The sequence below is a fragment of the Euprymna scolopes genome, chromosome 38 (assembly GCF_053919585.1).
Source record: "Euprymna scolopes isolate OS-2025 chromosome 38, ASM5391958v1, whole genome shotgun sequence".
NCBI lineage: Eukaryota > Metazoa > Mollusca > Cephalopoda > Sepiida > Sepiolidae > Euprymna > Euprymna scolopes.
Window position 1 is genome coordinate 75843450 of NC_136519.1, and position 15500 is coordinate 75858949.

General features: G+C 32.9%; 1 protein-coding gene across 3 annotated transcripts in view; it reads right to left on the reverse strand.

The window, feature by feature from the left end:
* LOC145263188 (glycogenin-1-like) overlaps positions 1 to 15500 on the reverse strand; it is a 63844-nt gene that overhangs the window by 10594 nt on the left and 37750 nt on the right. For all 3 annotated transcript variants that reach the window (XM_080120246.1, XM_080120245.1, XM_080120244.1), the window contains exons 4-6: positions 14916 to 15078; positions 8358 to 8484; positions 2909 to 3089 (exon numbers count right to left, since the gene is read on the reverse strand). In XM_080120246.1, coding sequence (XP_079976372.1) covers positions 2909 to 3089; positions 8358 to 8484; positions 14916 to 15078 — 471 coding nt within the window. The remainder of the gene's footprint in view (positions 1 to 2908; positions 3090 to 8357; positions 8485 to 14915; positions 15079 to 15500) is intronic.

The following is a 15500-nucleotide window of genomic DNA, read 5'->3' on the forward strand; positions in this document are numbered from 1 at the left end:
AAAGAGTTTAATTAGAAATTCCTATTAAGCACTTGAAGATCAAAGAACACAAGAGCCAAAACCAAACATGAGAACAGTTGGAAATATTTGTAACAAAAACATTTCAAATTTTCAATTGCAAACAAAAATTTAGCACGATGCAATCACAAGAATTAGAAATTCTTCTAGTTAAGCTCAATTTCTTCTATTGAGCCAAATTGCATTTGACTGCAACATTGAATTTAAGGGTTGGGCTTAAACAGAAGAACGTCTTGTTAATTAGTGAAGTTAGTTAAAATAAAAATTAAAAAATCGTGGAAAAATGGGAATGATTTTTCCGACATGGTCTAATTCTAAATCATAAACTTAGAATCTTTGAGCATTTTAATAGTTTTCCTTTGTTAAATCCCCACCCCACTTGCGACATACAATTTACCCTGAATGAAGGATGGCTTACACTTTTAGCGGCAACACCACACAATTTTGTTTATGTTGCTTTCAACTTTGTAGTCAGACCAGGTTCACATCCACCATCTACACTCAGCAATATCTTCAACATGGCAAAAAAAATTACCTCCAGAGTATTGTCACCGAGCACCATCTTTGGAGACAATTATCAATAAGACGCATTCGCACCATGACCATATAGCATAATCATGTTGACACGGATTCTCATTAGATCACTGAATTAATGTTGAATGGTCATTACCAGATGGATGACCATTTGGAAATACCAGGTGCTGTATGTAGGAGGATTGGTTGGTTGGCTGTTTTACGGCATATCAACCCTTTTCGGGTTATTTAATGCTGAATCCAAAGATTTTGAAGAAAAATTTTTTAATAGAATATATTTGTTGTTTTCAAATCAGTTTCTATTTAACCTATAGTTGGGACCCTAACAGGTACTACCACTCCAGGTCAGAGTGGACCTGGGAACAATGGTAATTAAAGGGTGGCTCCACACTCCCCAAAGCCCACAAGCTGGGGCCTCACCACTGGATATAGTTTAAGGTCATATCCAGGGCCCCCATTGAGGGACTTTTACCCTCTGCAGGGGGGCAGTCAGTGTATTCTAATGCCCCACCGACAGGGCCGTATGTAGGAGGAAGTCAACACCTCCCTGCAATAACTAATATCTCCCGACTGATCTACATTAGACTGAGGACTGCTTGTAAATTCCATACTTTACATAAAAGTTCCTTTGAAGAAAGCTGATTCAACCTGCCTAGGGCAAGTTGAACTTTAGTATGATACCTGCCTCCTGCATCTCTTACACACAAAGTTGAGTTGACTTACCTTTCAGATCATGGTAGTTTCCTTCAGTCTTGAAGGATTACAGATACCTACTGTAATTGTGCCTATGCGTGGAATTTTGTGGCAAAAACTGTGCAATCTCCAACCACATCCCTCCTGTGTTTGCTATTAATACCAGTGGCAAGTTGAGGTTCAGGACAACTGGAAACAATGCCGAGATAAGCGGAGATCACATACAGCGCCTAGAATTCCCAAAATGGTCACCCATCTAGTACTAGCCAGACTCAATATTGCTTAACTTTGGTGAGCCTTAATGTGATTATGCCATACATATTCAGATTGTACTACTTTGTAGGTCCACAATAGGTATATTGTATTGTATCAAAAAACAATCTCAGCACACAAAAGTGTCCAAGAGATTATAAACCAGAGCCACATGTTTTCAGTGATGGGACGATTCCAATATTTTTCTAATTCAGATACAATTACAGATTCACATTCTTTATAAATCTCTAAATATTTAATTCAATTATCGATAACACACATGTGAAATGTGAAGAAATTTTCTCAAGTGTAGAAAAATACACTTGAAAGGGACAATTTAGATTTTAGTTTTCATATTAGAATAAATATTTATTGATTATAAACTATCATTACTACCAGCAGTGAAAGATTTTTAATTTGATTTTGTTAAAACCAAAGACATAAGAATCATTTTTGGCATCAGGAAATAGGTACAAAAATTCCTGATTGATATCCTAAAGTTTCAGGTCTTCTGATTAATCGCCCCAACACTACATTGATATTCGGTTAAGTTCACCCTCAAACCAACCCTTGACCTCCAGTTTTCCAGTTTATTCTTCCAAGAATCCTGCAATAATAACCAAGTGATGAACATGGAGCAATTCCTATGAAATTTTAACAATGCCTCAAAGACTGATGAAAATTAGAGGTTTAAGAGCTGATCCCAACATTGAAGCTATCACACGCGTGTCACCAACCCACACTACTAATGTTCATGTACTTTAGTAAGAGACTAACAAGCCACTTTTGCATTGCAAATCATTAACTCTTTGGAGACGATCAAATGCTTCCTCACTGCTGCATAGAATCTTCTGCCTGCACACATCTCATAGTTGGTGTTTGATTAATTATGGAATCAATTTTGTCCCTGCCAGGTACGAAGACAAACTGCATACAATCTATGTCTGCTACCTGTTCAATAATTTTTATTTCTGTTTCTAAGAGCTTCAGACCTTTATAAATGGCCACGCATTTTGATAAGGGAAGCTATACCAGTACTCAGACTTTCCTCTTATGAGTGCATTCACCATCTTTGACAGGATTAGAATGCCGACCATATATGCTTTCAGCATTTCAAGGAATATTCAAGAAAGTCTTAGCTTTGCCATTCTTCATTTGTCGAATAAAAAAAAAAAAATTCCCTATCATATCTGGGTCGATCTGATGCTCCATCAGAATAAAGACTTTACTGGAATAATCAGAGATTCAAAGTTTCCTGGCAGTATCTACCAAAAAATTAGAGTGTAAAAAGAAAGTTTCATGAAATGACATCCCAAAACGTGAATATAAAATTGGTAGTAAGATTAACAAAAAACAAAGTCCTGGCAATATTAGCTTGATTAGGTTTATAGAAAACAAATGCAAGACTTACTGCAGCTGGATTCAAGGTTGGTTGCACAGAATCAATAAAAATATTCCACCAATGTTGAAGAAATTCAGCATCATGTCCAGAATCTGGCAAAGGAGTCACAACTCCTGAGGCATAGTTGTAAGGATGCTGCCAAGGTTTGACAGCACCAATAAAGTGTACAATCTTTACATTTTGTTTAAATCTGAAAACAAGTGAAAACAAAAATAAATAAGATTATTTTTAAGACAGAGTCAGCCAAACATCCCTTTTCTGGTCAGATTTGTGAAGATCTGAGTGTATGCAAGTGATGCTAACCTACAAAACCAAAGTTGTAAGGACTGGATTAGAGTCCTGGGTGCTTGTTTAGATAGAGTTGACGGATTAATTTTAAAAAAATTTAAAAAATACGTAATTATATTTATGTTAATTGTCATGCCGAAAATAGTAATATATCCAAAAATTACGAAAATTCATTGAGTAAAAAGTTATTTCTAGTTAAAAGTAAATTTTACGGAAATTGGGTAAAATCGCATTTTTCTTAGATGCTATAAAGTAGGCAGTTGGAGGTTACATGCAGGGGACATAACTCTGAAAAGAATATTTTAAATTGTGTTATGGCTGCAATATTAGACTTTTTTTTTTTTTTACTAAAAGCACATTAACAGTTCGACTTGATGAATTTTCGTAATTTTTTTATTACTTTCAACATTACAATTAAGTATGTAACATTGTTTTTGCTTAAAATATATTTAAATCGATTTGTCAACTATTTTAACAAGCAGAGTTCTGCAAGCAGCAGTAATTATTAATTTCTGCACTAATGATTGATTAAGCAAGGAACTAAGTATGAAAAAATTTAATATTTATTTAAAAAAAATAGTTATAAGCCCCTTTACGTAAAAATTAAAGTTGAACCTAATTTGTGAATTGGGACTGGGGCAGCAAATTAGCTACGTGCATCATTCCAAACTTCCTGTTTGTTTAAATACTCTTATTGCGATTTGAATTATGACAAGTCTGCTTACATGGCTTCATAAGTAACTTAATTCACATCTATTTAAATTTTAATTCCTAATGATAGAGTGGAATATTGTTAGCCTTCAAAGTGAAGGGAGACTGTCAGTTGAATTGAGTCCCACAGCCAGGAGTTATAACTTCATACACTGATGATTACATAAGCATGAAACACTAGTGTTTGGAGATAAAAAACTTAGTTGTAATATGTGTTTGTGTTAGAGCTGGCAGACTGTTCAATCTTCAATGTTTGAAGATTCTAATATCTTCTACACTATCATTCACAAGTTGCTGTATGCAGATGATGCAGATAATGTTGCACACGCGAGGAGAGGACCTGCAGTTAACAAGAAGTAAACTCAAATGCTTGCAAAGCTGGTACTCTTGCATAATTTGAACAAAATTCTCATGATTTCCCATCAAGCCTGGATCGAGCAAGACCGGTAATCAGTGACAGCCGAGTGGCGTAACAGACGCAGACTAAGGCAAAACAAAAAATAAATAAAAATAAAAAACCTACCTTGAAAAAAGCAAATATGTTTATTTAATTTATTTTTTTTGCAAAATAAATATCAACAGCAAGTTATTTAAATATTGTTATCTTCAAGAAAAGGTTGTTTACCCATATAAATGTTAGGTGTAAATACAATGTTTTTCTTTAACGGTATTTTTTTTTTTTTTTTCTTGTTTTTTTTTAATTTTATTTTCAAAACTTCAGTCAGGTTTTTTTTTTTGGTTTTTTTTACGGTTGTTAATTGCCGGTGGAAGAACTTTCTTGAGATGAGGATATTTCCTTAGGAATCTTACTTCGGTCGACTGTTGATCGGGCTATATCGGTTAGAAGAAATGGAAGGAAGCCCCCCCCCCCAAACCGGGTAGCTTTCGGAAATGTGATTTATGATGGCGACAAAAGGAGAGTTTCCAAATTTTTGTCTCCACATAAATTCAAGTAAATATGTGATCCTTTACGAACAATTTTTTTTTGTTTTTTTTAAACATTTGTGTTTACAATTGGTGCATCTTATTCTTTGGGAAAGCAATTAATTTCTTTTCCTGACAATATGAGATTGTCTGCATCGGCATTTCCATTTGTTTTTCTAGCAGGCACAGATTTATTTCCTTGCTTGTCGTTTTTCTGTTTGACGAGTCTGAAAATATAGTTGTTTGTCAGCTTTTTTCGGGGGGGGAAGGGTAGTCGATTTCTTCCAATTTGAATGTCTGCTTTCATTTACATATCGCTTTTTCATTGGCTAATCAAACTCCCAGAAATTGAAGTACAAAAAAAATTTTTTGAAGTCGAATTAGCATTTCAACATTTGAATAACTCAGCCGACACCAATGATTGTCATTCTCGCACGATCCGAGCTTGACAGGAAATCACGAGAATTTGGGTCAAATTATGCAAGAGTACGCAAAGCTTTTGAGTTAATCAATAGTTGGAAAAAGGTGAATACATAATAGTCTAACCGGCGAGATATGTGGAAACAACTATTCTGGTTGACAAGGTATTGAAGGTCACTAATACCTTTAAATATTTTAGTAGTTTGCCGAATAGAGACAGAACTTTAGATGTTGAAATAACTTACAGGATAACCCAGGTTAGTTCTGCTTCTGGTTGGCTTGTAAAACGTGTCTGGTCGGATAAAGGAATCGGTGTGAAGATAAAAATCAGTGTGTACGAGGCATGTGTCCCGACATGTGTACTGTATGCATCAAACATGGACTACATACCGAAGGCATCATGAAGGTTTGGAAAGGTTTCATCAAAAGTGCATCAGTAAGATGCTGAATGTCAGTTGGAAATCCTTCACTCCTGATACTATTCATCCCTCAACGATCGAATAACTAGCACAGAAAGGAGGGTCAAAAAGCTGGATTGGACATTTAGTAAGGATGAGATATGGTAGGATACCAAAGCTACGCTGTTTTACAATTTGTCATTGTTCTGAGGGAGACAGCTCTAAGAGACTCATTTTTTTTTCATCTCATAATTTAGGACACTAATAATGCTGTCAGTAAGGGACATGAAATGTTAAAATAAAAATAAAATTCAAAATTTGAACAATTTTTCAGCTTTAGCAATTTTTTTTTATATTTAAACAGGTGGGCATAATATTTGATACTTTTCCAAAGTCACATTTTCTGTTAGAGTGACCTCACTTGTTTTAACTTTATTTTCATCTGTCTTAATTCATATTAAGCTTGCATAAGTAATTTTTAAAACTAATGTTCAAAATCTAAAAAATATTTTCAAAAGCCAATTATAAACTACTAACCGTAAATATGAGTGTCAAACATCCTATTTAAATAAAAATAGGAAAAAAACTCCTTTAATCCTACCTCTAATCCTAGGTTAGAGTAGCAAGTCTCCTACAATCTTCTTTAGCCCTAACAATAACAAGTGGCAATCTCCCCACCAAACAAAATTCCTGTACGCTACATATAAGAGTCTATAAAAAAGAATTAACAAAATCCTTTCTTAAAAATGCACGATTTATCTCCCATAAAAAATGCATTAACTGTCCTAAAACTCTAAAATGACCTTGACATGGTGAATTATTTACAATAAATTTATGTGAAACTATTCTAAATTCTAAAATTGTTTTGTTCCTGTCAAGTCTTCAGTATGCTCACAATTTCCCTTAGACCTTACCTAAATTCAGAGTGACAAGCCTCCCTATCCTCCCATAACTGCACAAAGATCCTCTTAAAACTACATGTAATAGTCTTAAAAAAAAAAAGGATTTATATTTCAAAGAAGACTAGCCTGGGTGCTCGGCGTTGCCCGGGTGAACAAAAAAAAAAGTGACGTCTACGCCGTTGCAACCATCGCCAACTCTGAAGTGGTGAAGGTTTAAATTAAGGCTACTCAATCAAAAGAGGGGAGGACTTGAAAATATCTGCAACAAATCCGACCCTTTCCAGTAGAAAAGGGACCAGTTGAGAGTGAAGGCATTAATGTTTTTAGCCAACTTTTTTATATTAGCCGTCTGAAAGGTAGTTTCAAAACAATACCGATCTCGTGAAAATCGGTCGCCTCTGTCAAAAGTTTAGGCAGACATACAAACATACATTTAAAAGACAGATTCATATTATAGAAGAATAGTTAAATGCCCTAAAATGCTATAACCCAAAATGAATAATTTTACATTAAATTCTAAAACAATTCTTATCTATCTTTCATTAAATTTTTTCAGGGAACTGCCTAAAAAGGTAGTATCATTTTGGAGAGATAGTCGGGGGGGGGGGGGGACAGTGTTATCTATAATAATATCAAAGAAATACTGCAATACATTAATTTTTAAATAGTTCTAGATTTCAATTTCAGTTTCTTTTAAGGATACATGGCATTTTTAAGGAATTGCAGCATAATTGTGTGCATTTACTGTAGATTTAGAAACTTAATTTGAGATAGTGAGTGGCATATTCTGATTTCTTGCACAAAAATACACTTATATTATAGTGGTTTCTTGTATAAACAGGAATTCCTTTCCTGGAACCAAAAATACTTATTAAGTAATGTTGTTCATTAATTGGTCCCTATTTTTTTTAGAGATTTTGAATAACATTCTTATTCTGTGCACAAAAATACTTATGACCAATTTCATTGCTTAATCTTGTGTTTTAACAAAGATAACATTTTTACTTAAAAAAAAAATAAATAAAAAAATAAATAAAAAACTTAAATATTTGTATTTGTGATAAAAGTAAACTTCAACATTGACAGAAAATAATTTTTTATGAATCATTTAATTCATAGCCAGAATTTAGCAGCCATTATGAATTTCATCATTTAACTGTCCTTAATTTCTTCAATGATTTAAAATGGTGCTAAACCAGGAGGTAGGTGGGGTAGGGGGTGAGCTAATTAAGTAATTCCTTTTAACATTAACATCTACTGAATAATTTTCTATAAACTGGTCATGCTAAAATTTTCCAATAGAAAGCAAATATTCCATTCGATAATCCTGTTAATTTGTAATTGCGATATTTCATACAGGTGTAACTGGGAGAAATAACTAATTTGATTTGTATATGCTTTTCAGTTTTGTGTTTTGTTCAAGCAAGAAAAAGTTTGAAATATTTTAGTGTGCAGATGAACAAGTATTACAAGCATATGTCATTTAGATAACAGTAGCATTAAGAGAAAAGACAACTTGGATGATTCTAGTGCAACAGGTCATCTCCATTATCCTCTATCAGAACCAGTCTTTAAAGTTAAAAAAAGAAAAAAAAAAAAAGTGACTATCTCACATCTCAGCTGAATTTCCAACTTAACTGCTTGAATTCCACGTGATAGTAATCGCCAATAGAAAGTTAAAAATAGATCTTTCATGGGGGGGGGGATCACTTCAAAAGGCGAGTGTTCAAGTCAACATGTCCAATTAAGTGGAAAAAAAAAAAAAAAAGAGGGAGAGGGTAGGAGGGAGATAAAAAAAAAATAAAAAATACTTACTGTTTGAATGCAGGTAAATAGCTGTAAAATGCCTGAGAGACAACATTGTAGACGAAGGGCAAATGGGTCTTTATGTCTTTTGTTGGCCAGTCGTTGAAATAACGATTCAATAAACCTTGATCACCACCTGAAAAAAAAAAATAAATAAAAAAAAATGTATAAAATCATTTATTTCAGAGAAAAAAAAATTGGTATTTTATTATCAGATTGCATAGAAGGATTAATTTAATATTTACATAGAATTATTTTTCAGCAGCAAAAGAATCTTTAATGCTTATTTAGAATTACACTCAAACTTTTCTATATTATCACAGAAAAAGGTCATATTCCAAAAGTCACAGCTATCAAACTATTTTTTTTATATACAAAGTCATTCGATTTTTAGCAATTTTAAGTGTAAATTGTATTCAATACTAGCAGGACACGTTAACCAGCATTGTCCGGTGGAAGCATGCCCTCTCCTCATCAAAAATTAAACTACGGTTGTTGATGGTGGCCAATTTCAACGTCCTAATGTTAACAGGTTTCGGAATAGACACCTCTAATCTCATATGGAATAGACAAGACCAACCAATGGTAAGAATGGCTTTCCAAATAGACAACCCATTGTAAGAGGGGAGGCGTGCAAGTATTTGCCCCAAGTTCTACCTTGATATGTTGTCAGCATACCCATCCACAAAGAGTATAAAAAATCTTTTTAAATTTTTAAAAAGTGTGTGTTGGGGGGGGGGGGCAGTGTCATGTGGAGAGAAGTACACTTTATCGCGTGTGCGTAGAACGGTGAATGACTGGATAATGTAGATCATATCAAAAACTACTCGTCTCTGCGAAGTTAAAATAGATTGTCTTATTCAGCATAGTCTAAAACCTATAAAAGTCGTCAGTTTAAAAGAAATAGTGTAGTTAGTGCTAAGGTAAAAAAAAAATTATTAAAAAGTTAATGTCTGGAAAACACTTTGATATAAGGGACTATTAGAGATTTAGCGGAAGTTTCTGAAAGTCCTCCACCCCACCCCGTTAATTCCACGATTTACATTTTTCCTTTCTACACGTTAATCTCATCGATGACAAACTGAAATTTCAGATAAAAAAAAAAAAAAAAAAAAAAAAAAAAAAAAAAAAAAAAAATTGTTTATGACTTGTCGTGGATCAGTTTTCAATTATATAACATTCTACTAAACTGAACGCATACTTTGTGACCATCACAAAGTGTTCAATTTAGAACGTTAAAATTGAAAACTGATCTGACGATAAAGGTCATAGAAAATTGTTTAATCTGAATGCTAAATTTGTAATAGATGAGATTAATGCAAACAAAGTGTAAATTGAGCAATGGGGGGGGGCATTTTCCTAAACCTCTGCCAGAGATTCATTCATATACGCATCTCAAGTTTTGACGCTCGATCGAACGATATTTTTTTTAATTAAATCATTAAAAAGGAATAAATCCGAGATGATTGATTTTTTTTTGTTTTTTTTTTTAAATGTAGCAAGCCAAGGTTTTACAAACATTACCATAATAACATGTACTGCTAGAAAAAAAAAAAAAAAAAAAAAAAAAAAAAAAATAGCCGCAGCTTATTTTGTAAATATTTTTTGTGCGATTGCGAATATTGTTTTGTAAATAGTTTCGAAAACCATACCATATCACTTACTGCTAAATCAAAGATGTCGCCCTTTCCTGGGTAAATGTTTTCATGTAATGTAAGTATTGGTAGTTTATTGTTTATCTGTTAATATTTTGTTATGGAGACCAGTTTTTAATTGTTTAGAGATCAGTTTATTTTAGCATAGTTTAATTTAGGACACCAAAACCGAACAAAACAGCAACGTAAAATTTTTAATGTAACAATATGTAAAATATGTGCAATGGCATGTGTAACTAAATGTCATGATTATGTTTTTTGTAAACATAAAAAGTAGAGGAAAAGCGACGATAGTAACGTATAAATGATTTAAAACAATGCGTGATGATTAAGCCGCCATATTGATTAAGGGCTGCGATGTTCATAATAGAATATCATGGTCGCAGCCAATGAGAATAGGTGGAATATTAATGGGGAGAAATTATTTTCAGATAGTTAACTGCATGCGTGTTTAATCCAGTTATAAGGATGTCAAGTCAATATAGTTATAATGGTTATCTTGTTATCTGGTCTTGACTGGGAGGACTTATCAGGTAGAGGTGAAAATACAAATTACTTTGTCTATGGATCTTAGCAATCATGATGATGTTGCTTGTAGAAAGTAAAAGTATAAACACAAATTTGTACATGGCATCCGTTATTGCAAACCTACCATAATTTGGTCCAGAGTGGAATTTCTGCAACCAAATTTATTTATATATATATATATATATATATATGTCTTGTTTCGTTGTATCACAACTCAGTGCCACTAGACTAGCACCTCTCCCAAGCCGAGGACTGAACCTAGAACCATCGCGTTGACAGTCAGCTATTCTACCGATCGACACACGGGAGTGGTGCCCATAAATCATCTCGCCAAATGTCTATTTAAACAAACATTTGTCCACTTTTACAGTGCTCTAACCGCTTGTTTATAAACAAAGAACGAGCGTCGCATTTTTCAGCCAATTAAGTAGCGGGTGAGATTACTTACGACAGTGCTCTACCCAAAGAGGGGGGCTTAAAATTAAAATATATATATATATATATATATATATATATGATAAAGCCGATTTTGATATAGATATGTCTGCCTCATTTATAAAAAAAAATTATTAATCGCTACCAAAAAAACAAGTGCAGCATCAAAACTTTGATCCTAACCACAGGGGCAATTATTTGTACTGATTTTAAGGATCAGTAAAGTTAGAAAAACATTTTGAATCCCTACATACATTTTAGTGTTGGAAAAAGCAAAGTAATATTCTTTTAGTACATAAATTTTTGGTACAAGAGAAAGCTGGTTTTGTCAGATGCTTCTTTTATTGTTCTGAAATTTTTTTTTAATAAAATCAGGTTTAATGATCCATGTTCGCAATTCCATTATAATGAAATTTAAAAATCTTTGTATCAGAACAAAAGTGAGATAAAAAAAAAAAAGTCAATTGATCAAGTAGTTTTATTTAAAAAAAAAAAAATAAAATAAATAAAATAAAAATAAAATAGTAAAGCAAGACCATCTTGTATAAACAAAGATAACTCGACAAGTCAAACACAAGAGATTAGCTTTGTAATACTTAGGATTTCCCATTAATTGCTTTAAACTGTTTAAATGGTTTTCTTTAGAAAAATAAAACTGTACATTTACGTAATTTTTGGAAGATGATCTTTTAGTCATGGTAAGTACACCGTAAAGATTTTTCTGTATTTTTTTTTTTTTTTTTTTTTAAATATAAAGGAGAGTTCTGCACAACCACATATTTAATTTGGTACATATATTCAAGAAGATTTTAGCAGCCACTGATATAAAAAAAAAAAAAAAAAAAAAAAAAATGCAACTGGAAAACAGAAAAGACAAACAAAATCTATAACACTCTTCTGTCAGGCGGTGGTGGTACAAATTCTCAGGAAACGGTATTTTCTTCTAATTTCTATTGTTTTTCTTTCAAATACAACCAAAGTTTAATAAAAATGATTAGCTTCCTCCGCAGTCGTTAAAGAGTCACTCAACGTGCCGCTAAATTAGTTCTGCCCTCTACAATTTTCTTTCGTTCTACAGGCGCCTAGAGTCAGAGATCCGGGCATTTAATGCAATCATTATGTGAAAACAGATTGCATCATTTAGCCGACAAACTTTCCTGTAAACTGAAGAACAAGATCTAATCGTGCAGAAGTCTTCCATAAGCAATACATGTCGCTATGGAAATTCTTGTAACTGCTAAGGTTTATTTGACAATTGAGGTCTTGTTTTTACAAATAGGCTGCTTATACTGTGATACTACCACCCCTAAGCTGACTAAGTTCAGCATTTGTCCCCCCCCATTTAGCCCCAAATATCCCCACAAAGCCTTAACATTTGCATTTGAGTTCAGAACCATGCAAAAGTGCTGAAAATTTTGTACAAATTATCAGAAAGTATAGACAAAATTATATAGAAAGCAGTTATTTACAACTCTTCAGAAAGTTTTATAAAAATCTAAGGCATCAATTTTTTTAATAAAAGCACAAAAGTGTCAATTTTAGCCATTTTAACCCGAAAGGCTCCCCTAGAGGGGCAACCAGAGGGTTCTCAGAAAATCTGTTCAGTTACTTTTTTTACTCATGTTTAATCTTTGTGCAAAATTTCAAAAAATTCCAAGGCGCAGTTATTGAGAAAAGTGTGGACAGACGAACGAACGAGGGTGAATTTACAGGTCCACTCTCCTTTTATTGGGGGGGGGGGGACTGATAAAAATCAGTTTTTATGTTGTTGATCCACCATTAAATGACAGATTGACTTATCTCTTGCTTTGAAGGTTTTTCCATGTTAATGGTAAATCAGCAAATTAAAAACTTTGTAACTAGCTTGGGTGCCCATGTGTTTGGAGGTGTGTATTGAGGGGGAAAAAAAAAAAAAAAGTGGTAGGTAGGCAGGCTTGAACCCATAAATTAAAGGCTAGCTAATCAAAAATATCGGCATAAAAAAAAAAAAAAAAAAAAAAAAAAAAAAAAAGAGACCTCCCTGTAGAGAAAGACCTAGTTTAGGGTGAAGGAATTGATGTTTTTAGCTGATTTTTTTTATATTTGTCATTTGGAGGGTAGAGTTTCAAAACTATACCAATCTCGTGAAAATCCGTTGCCCCTGTCGAAAGTTTTAAGCAGACATACATTTAAACAGACAAGTGAAATTTATATTATAGATTAAACTTCTTAGATAAGTTTTCCTAATTTTGATGAGGATACTTATTTTTGCCCAATATATAATCAGGTAATTTTTATTTGCAATTTTCATACGTAAGCATCAACAATACTAATACATCAGTCAGCTGCTGCTAGCATCTACCTGAATACAAACCCAATTACCTCCCTTAGTATTAAATGCAAAGGAATAACTGAATATAAAAACATTAAACCTGTAAGCAGATAAATTGATAGTTCACCAATTAACATACTTTGAGAGCACTTCAAAACGGTACAGTATTTAAAATATAACATAACTAAGTGATACTATTAATGTCCTGCCAAAGTGTTAGGAATTTAAAAAATTTACCAGCAGAACAAAAGAGAGGAAGTTGTTAACCAAAGCACAAAAAGGGAACTAGAAGAGTTGTTAATCACGGTGTGGCAGTGAGGAGGAACAAAACTGAATATTTAGTTATTTTATGGGCAGTTTCAGGCATGGCAGTAAGTTTTGTAACAGTCTTGGGTTTACGACTATAATAGTCGAGGCGAGTTGTGAGTGACTAGAGACAGATTGTGACTGACCAGATAGAGATTTGACATCAACTGATGAACACCGCCTCAACCAAATGTAGATGTGAACCTTAGTATGTAGAGAGTCGATATGTCACAGTGCAACTGATTTTTGCAGAAGGTGTCAGCTTTATTTCATTTTTTTATACTTGTAAACCCATGCCCCTTTCCCATGGCAGCCATCAATGTAAGAGCTGATACGTAGGGCTGTGACAACAGCATATTCTTTTCATTATTTTGACTCTTGAGTATATATCTGTTAATAACTTATGTTTTTATAATTATACTGATGTGGTTCTCCATTGATTGACTGCGTCAGTTATATACTCGAATGAAAAGAATATTCTGTTGTCATAGCCCTAATGATAACATAGCCAGAAGAAAAGAAGTATGAGAGAGAGATAAGAACTTTAGCTTTGCTTCACGCCAGCCATGGAATATTCTCTCAAAATTTGAAAAGGTCTGGAACCTTTTTAATTTTGCTTGCCTGATGAAATCAAATATCAAAACAGTCTGCACATCGTAGCAAGATATGACATATATAGTTTTTAGAATGCTCCTGAATATCAGTTTCCCGTACTCACTATATATATATATATATATATATATATATATATATATATATATATATATATATATAAAATGAAAATTACAATTGAATAAGGGGCCAAAATCGAAAACAAAACAGTTGACCTTGGCAGGAGTAGTTGACCAAATAATATTTTTTGTAACTATGCACATATAGGTGCAGCTCAGAGACTAGGGAATAAGGCTAGCAAGTTGTATGTTTGGTTCTAACTGATAACCTTCAAGTAGTTTTATTTTTATATCACTACTATATTAGGTACAAATATAATTGATATAGAATTGGTTCTATAATAGAAAATCTGCATGAACTAAAATACATTTATCTTATGACCAGGCAACGCCAAGCTCCCTGCTAGTAAAAAGATAAAATTTGCTGTTTGCTGATACTATTACTAGCACCATAGAGCATATTGCTGAAACCTTAATATTTTTTTTGATAGGGTAATAAATTACTAAATAAAACAATTTTAATAGTGAAGAGTAAAAGAACTGATTTCAAGTTAAAGTGCAAAATATCGTTCCAAATAAATTTGTAAACATTACAAAAATCTTAGTTTATTTTGGAAGTTATGCATTTTGCCTAGAAATAACTGAAAATTCTTCAACTTACCATCAAAAGTTCCTTCAGTTGCTGCAAACTGGAGCAACGACTTGTAAGTATCTACGTTTGGTTTGAATACAAAGACACCAGAGTTGAAACAATCCGGCCATCCAGGGTCAGGAGCTGCTGAGAATTCTTCCTTATCAAAAAGTTCATCAACATTTTGAATGACCTTTAAAATAAAAGGTAAAAATGTTAAGTGTGGTATATTTGAATACAAATAAAGCTTTGTTTCGTTTAGAAATTAGGTGCTTACGCAAAATAACAACTGCTCTAGTCAGAAATTTCTGTAAATACTGAAGGTGCTGAAATGCCAAATTAAATCACAGCAACCAACATTTAAAACATTTGCTGTCGCTGACTAAAAGAAAATTATCTTGATTTTAACAAATTAAAGATTTGTTTCCTATCAGTTGTTTCTTAAGGAAATTTGAGCCTTTATGCGCGTTATTTGAAATTCAAATTTTATGAAATTTTCCAATATTATTCATATTTTTGCAACAAAAATAGCTTACATTTTAATTTCATTTAATTTTCTTTGTAATAAATATATTCTTTTATTAAAAAAAATGTTTTACATTTGCACTAAAAGAA